The sequence below is a fragment of the Nanorana parkeri genome, unplaced genomic scaffold (assembly GCF_000935625.1).
Source record: "Nanorana parkeri isolate BGI_ZX_2015 unplaced genomic scaffold, ASM93562v1 scaffold56, whole genome shotgun sequence".
Classification (NCBI taxonomy): Eukaryota; Metazoa; Chordata; class Amphibia; order Anura; family Dicroglossidae; genus Nanorana; species Nanorana parkeri.
This window is the reverse complement of record NW_017306324.1, coordinates 562,678-568,552: the sequence shown is the minus strand read 5'-3', so window position 1 is coordinate 568,552 and position 5,875 is coordinate 562,678. Positions and strand designations below refer to the sequence as shown.

General features: G+C 49.2%; 1 protein-coding gene across 1 annotated transcript in view; it reads right to left on the bottom strand.

The window, feature by feature from the left end:
• P4HTM (prolyl 4-hydroxylase, transmembrane) overlaps positions 1–5,875 on the bottom strand; it is a 36,323-nt gene that overhangs the window by 9,112 nt on the left and 21,336 nt on the right. The window contains exons 3-5 of the mRNA XM_018576138.1: positions 3,663–3,853; positions 1,607–1,703; positions 697–859 (exon numbers count right to left, since the gene is read on the bottom strand). Of these exons, the coding sequence (XP_018431640.1) occupies positions 697–859; positions 1,607–1,703; positions 3,663–3,853 (451 nt within the window). The remainder of the gene's footprint in view (positions 1–696; positions 860–1,606; positions 1,704–3,662; positions 3,854–5,875) is intronic.

Here is a 5,875-nt window from a genome sequence, read left to right as displayed (position 1 = left end):
CCCCCCCCCCCCCTCCCCACAATAACAATCTATACAGCAGATATGAAGGTGGGAAAGGTGCCTTAGGGATAATAAGATGTGGATAATGTTACGACCAGTTTTATATAGGGATGCACCGATAATGGTTTTTCGGTATCGAGTACAACTACTGATACTTTGCTCTCGGTACTCGTCGATACCGAGTACCAATACCGGTGCTTCCGCTGGCATGGAGCCGGCTTCCCGGCCAATCAGGAAGCTGGGTCCATGTTGTTTGGCCGTCTCGATTGTGACTGGCCGGGAAAACCAGCTTCCCAGCCAATCAGCATCGAGTCGGCTTTCCGGCCAATCAGGAACCCAGGTGGCGACGAATGACCCGCCTCCAAGCTTCACGATTGGCTGGAAAGCTGGCTTCCCAGCCAAGCAGCATGGAGCCAATTAGGAAGGCAGGATGTGGGTCATTACTCTCCACCTGGCTTCCTGATCACCCGGGAAGCCGGCTCCATGTTCACCTACGCTACTGCCGTGCCGAGAAAATCTTCCTCTGACCAGAAGTTCCGGTATCGGGGAAGGTATCGGAGCATTTGGGCCAGTACGAGTACTCACCCAAATACTCGGTATCGGCACAGATACTAGTATCGGTAGCGGTGCATCCCCAGTATCTATAAAGCAGCTTGTAATTCAGAGGGAGCTCTGGATATGACTCTTGTCACCTACCTCTGGCGGATGGATCGCAGTACCCGGTGGGCGCCCTCTCCCTGGTAGAGCCACGTGTGCTGGCTGTTCCTCACCAAGTCGTTCATGGTGATCTCTCGGTTCCCCAGGTATTTGTGGAAGTCTCCGAGGTTCAGCTTCTTGAACTCATCCAAGCTGAGGACACCTAATCAAGCACAGCACAGAGAAGAGAGGTGACATTCATTGCTGTATGACCACGTGGTGGTGGGGGGGCATCCATATATCTAAAGCGGAATGGTGGCGCTGCCAAAAACAACCAATTAGATTTAGGCTGCCAGTGTAGAGTGGGGAAGGTTAGGACCCCGGTCAAATGATTATTTCTACACCCCCCTACCTTGTTGCTCAAGAAGTAAGGAGGGGGGAGTCTTATTCCCTCGAAATGCGTTAGTTGTATCTGACATTTCCATTTAAATAAACAACCTATCACGACCAGAGAGGCAGCAGCCTAGGACCATAACCATGTCCATACACTACACACACACACTGTTATCATGGGCTACCTCCCTCCAAAAAATACATCTCCCATCTTTTCAGACTTATATCAAAACCGATTCCTCCTCCTACTGGTCCAGCGCGATCACATATCTATCAGCTCCCTAAACTTTTGCAACAAGAGAGGAGAGGAGTTTTCCCAATGGGGACAGCTGGTCCTATGACAAATGTCTAAAGCGAGAGCTTAATTCACTTTTCAAAACACTTCCTGTTGTGTCAGCAGGTCAGGAAGTGGAGGGAAATTCCTGCAATGCGACACATACAGCAAAAAAAAAAAAACTCTCAGGGGGGTTTTAACCCTTTCCTGTAGTGTTCCCTGATGGGAACTGAATCCAGGAACCTAGTGCTGTAAACTTAAAGTACTATCATCTTAGCTACTGTGCCACCCTACAATATGTACCATTTCCATCTGGATCAGCTTTAACTGCCGTGTACATCTCTCGAATATTTTCCGGAGTCATCCATCTTCCGTTCCCCAGGCGGGAATGGGTTAGGACCTGGAAGATAAAGAGAAGACATGAGATAAAGCCGAAGCGGTGTGACTACATAAGATTCCACTGAGCAGCTACTGATTGGCAGCGAGCGTTTCATTCACAACATACAATGTCAGGCCATGTAAGCTGCGGAAACATTCGATTCGGTTCGGGTATTTCGTTATTTCGGGATTCGGATCCGAAATTCAATTCGGTTCAGGTTTCGGACCAAATCCGAATTTTCATTAGTTTCGGATGAGTTTACGAATACCACAGAGAACCAAATACAGATATTAATACTAAAGCTGACGCTCAGAGACCAGAATGGCGTCCGGGATCCGAATTTCCAAATTGCATTGGGGAGCTCCTGAACGCTTATTCGGGTCTGGGAGCCATATACACATATTACTAAAGCTGAGGCTCCCAGACCCCGATGGCACTCAGGAGCTCCCCAATGCAATTCGGAAATTCAGATCCCGAATGCCATTCGGGTCTGGGAGCCTCGGCTTTAGTATTATATGTATATGCTGTATGTAGCTCCCATGTTGCCATGATGAGAATTTGTTTTCAGACCCATTCGGATGCATTAAACCGAAAAACACATCTGATTGGCCAGAAAAGTCACATGTCCGATCCAGTTTAGTTTTTGAACGAAATTCGGACGGGATCCAAAATTCGGAAACAGAAATTTGGATTTGGACGCATTCGGATGCGTCAGAATTTCTGAAAATGTGTACGAATTTTGATTCGGAACCAAACGAATCGCACATGTCCAGAAGAAATACTCACCCAATGCTCGGCCCTGTCCGGCTGCTAAAGCAGTCCCCTCAGCCTCTTCTCCCCCGAACTCCGTCTGTCTAAGAACCCGTGACGTCATCTGTTAGACATGAGGACGCCAAGGGACATACCACAGCCGGAGTGGTGGGGGGGTGAGAGGTGAGCGCTCACTGTCGGAGGACTGAGGATCGGGTGAATATTTCTTTTTTACTCCCACCCATAGACAAAAATGAGCAGTTAACCTTTGCAGTGCAGGGGTAGCCCCACAGCAAGGGTTAACTTTTGAAAATCCTGGAGTTCTTCTTTAACCTTTAGCAAACTGAAGTGTTTACAATGTTATTTCCCACTCATATCTCTTTATTGAGCAGCTTTCCAATACTCTCCAACCAATCTAGACCGCTATTGGACAGTTACAGTCCAATCAGTGGTCGGCCCTGATCTCCTATGACTGTCTATCACTCCTGGACTGATGCAGTCGGGTCAGAATGGTTTCCTCCCAGTTGGGTCCGAATGGTTCCCTCCCAGTCGGGTCCGAATGGTTCCCTCCCAGTCGGGTCAGAATGGTTCCCTCCCAGACGGGTCAGAATGGTCCTCTCCAGGCCGGTCAATATGGTCCTCTCCCAGTCGTGTCAGAATGGTCCTCTCCCAGTCGTGTCAGAATGGTCCTCTCCCAGTCGGGTCAGAATGGTTCCCTCCCAGTCGGGTCAGAATGGTTCCCTCCCAGACGGGTCAGAATGGTTCCCTCCCAGACGGGTCAGAATGGTTCCCTCCCAGACGGGTCAGAATGGTCCCCTCCCAGTCGGGTCAGAATGGTCCCCTCCCAGTCGGGTCAGAATGGTCCCCTCCCAGTCGGGTCAGAATGGTCCCCTCCCAGTCGGGTCAGAATGGTCCCCTCCCAGTCGGGTCAGAATGGTCCCCTCCCAGTCGGGTCAGAATGGTCCCCTCCCAGTCGGGTCAGAATGGTCCCCTCCCAGTCGGGTCAGAATGGTTCCTTACCAGTCGGGTCAGAATGGTTCCCGCCCAGTCGGGTCAGAATGGTTCCCGCCCAGTCGGGTCAGAATGGTTCCCGCCCAGTCGGGTCACAATGGTTCCCTCCCAGTCGGGTCAGAATGATCCCCTCCGAGTTGGGTCAGAATGGTCCTCTCCCAGTCGGGTCAGAATGGTTCGGACAACTCATGGATTTGGTGTTTGCTGATCTCTATTGACCTCTTTGAGCTCCAGCTGTCCGTCCTGATTGTGGTCCAGCAGGTTGAAGATGTCCGTCTTGCTGATCTCCAGGCTCTCCATGGCTTCCTTGTAGCCATTGATGGGCAGAATCTGGCTGGCCTGGAGACCTTTAAGCTGGGCCAGGTGAATCAGAAGCTTGCACTCTTGCTCGGTCAGGAAGTTGGGGATTTCTGCAACAAAACAATACACAGCTCATTAGATCCGATTGCCCACCATAAGGAAACGACCCAAATATAAGTGACAAAGACAGTAGTTAGCATGCTGGCCTGGCAGCACTGGACTCCCGGGTTTAAAGGCCAACTCCAGCCAAAAGGGTGTCTTTTCTTTGCATAGAGCGGGGAAGGGTTAGAGCCTTCATGAAAAGTTTATCGAGAGCAACAGACCAAAAAGAAAAACTAACTGCTTTTAGGCGCTCTTCAATATCTATCTTCCAAAAAAATTTATTGTGGTGACTGTGATATGTTTGAGTCCTCCCAACTGTACATCGTCTTGAGTATGCCCCCTTTTAGGCATATTGTCCTATGCGGCCAAGTCACACCTCAGGTCGTGGTACATAGGTTGTCATGCATGTTCGTGTCTAGACTCTGACCACAAATATATATATTATATACAATGATCAGCCATACCATTATGACCATTGAGAGGTGAAGTGAATTGCTGTGCAGTGTGATGCTTTGAGCAATGTTCTGCTGGGAAACTTTGGGTCCTGCTATTCATGTGGATGTTACTTTGACACGTACCACCTACAGTGCCAAAATATTATTGCTGACCAAGTACACCCCTTCATGGAGATGGTATTCCCTGATAGCAGTGGCCTCTTGCAGAAGGATAATGCGCCCTGCCACGCTGCAAAAATGGTTGAAGAATGGTTTGAGGAACACAACAACAAATATGAAGTGTTGACTTGGCCTCCAAATTCTCCAGATCTCAATCCAATCGGGCATCTGTGGGATGTGCTGGGAAAACAAGTCTGATCCATGGATCTTACACCTAGCAACTTACAGAACTTAAAGGATCTGTTACTGACGGCTTGGTGCCAGATACCACATCATACCCATGGTACACCAAAAAGACCAGCGGCCACCCACGGCCCTGATGTCTTAGGTTTTGCCGTTGCTGCCTAGTCTAGTCTAGAGGTCTAGAGAAGTCTATGCCTCGATGGGTCAGGAAAAGTGAGACCTACTCAATATTAGACAGGCGGTCATAATGTTATGGCTGATCGGTGCATATATTGGCAGTATTTCCCACTGTTGAGCAGACTTCCTCTCCAGTATTCCTTTAAAGGAGAACTATGGGGTTAAGTCTTTTCCCCATAGTTCTCCTTATGGTAACGGGAGGACACAAACTAGCGTCCTCCCGTCACCCTAAGCTCAGTATACCGCGAGCTGTAGCTTGCGGTATACTGAGACGCCGCAGCTGAAGCGGATCCCGACAATTGTGCCGGGATCCGCCCAGCTGCGTGACTGACAGCTGGCTCTGCCTATCTAAAGGCAGAGCCAGCTGTGCCCGCCCTCTCCCCCGTCCGTTCTGCCAGTCAGCGCTGGCGGATCGGAGCTGGGAGGGGGGAATCTAGCCCCTCCCCCTGTCACGGCAGAGAGCCGTGACAGGATTGAGAGGTGAGCGAACGCCGGTATGTGTTCGCTCACCTCCCGATCTACTGAGCCGACCTGTGACAGTCTCATTGTCACAGGTCGGCTAGAACTATGAGGTGAGTGGAAAGCACTCACCTCATAGTTCTCCTTTAAGTGACATTTTGTTGCCAATTTTTGTCCAACGTGGTAACTTACATAGAGCGATCCATCAAAGGGACAGACCCTCCCCCACCTCTGTACATGAGCAGAGTTATACATAACTAGGTGTCATTATTTTAGTAGCTCACACATGACGCATACAATGTGATTTTTAAGCTATAGCGTTCCCTTAACTTTTTTTATTTCCCCACTTTAAAACAAAGTCCTTTGCAAGTGACACTCTGATTAACCGTTCAGTAAATAAGAGCCTAACAACTGCAAATGGATGCAATCCAGAGCCGATTGTTACAGGAGGAAAAAAACATTTAAGGAAAACACTGTCAAGTCAATGTTTAGTTTGAGAATACCCAGGGCTAGATAAACAGCCCTTTACCTAATCGCCCCTGTCAATAAAAACGATTGTTTTCCAGCCTGACACAAAATAACAAGAGGAGGATATTC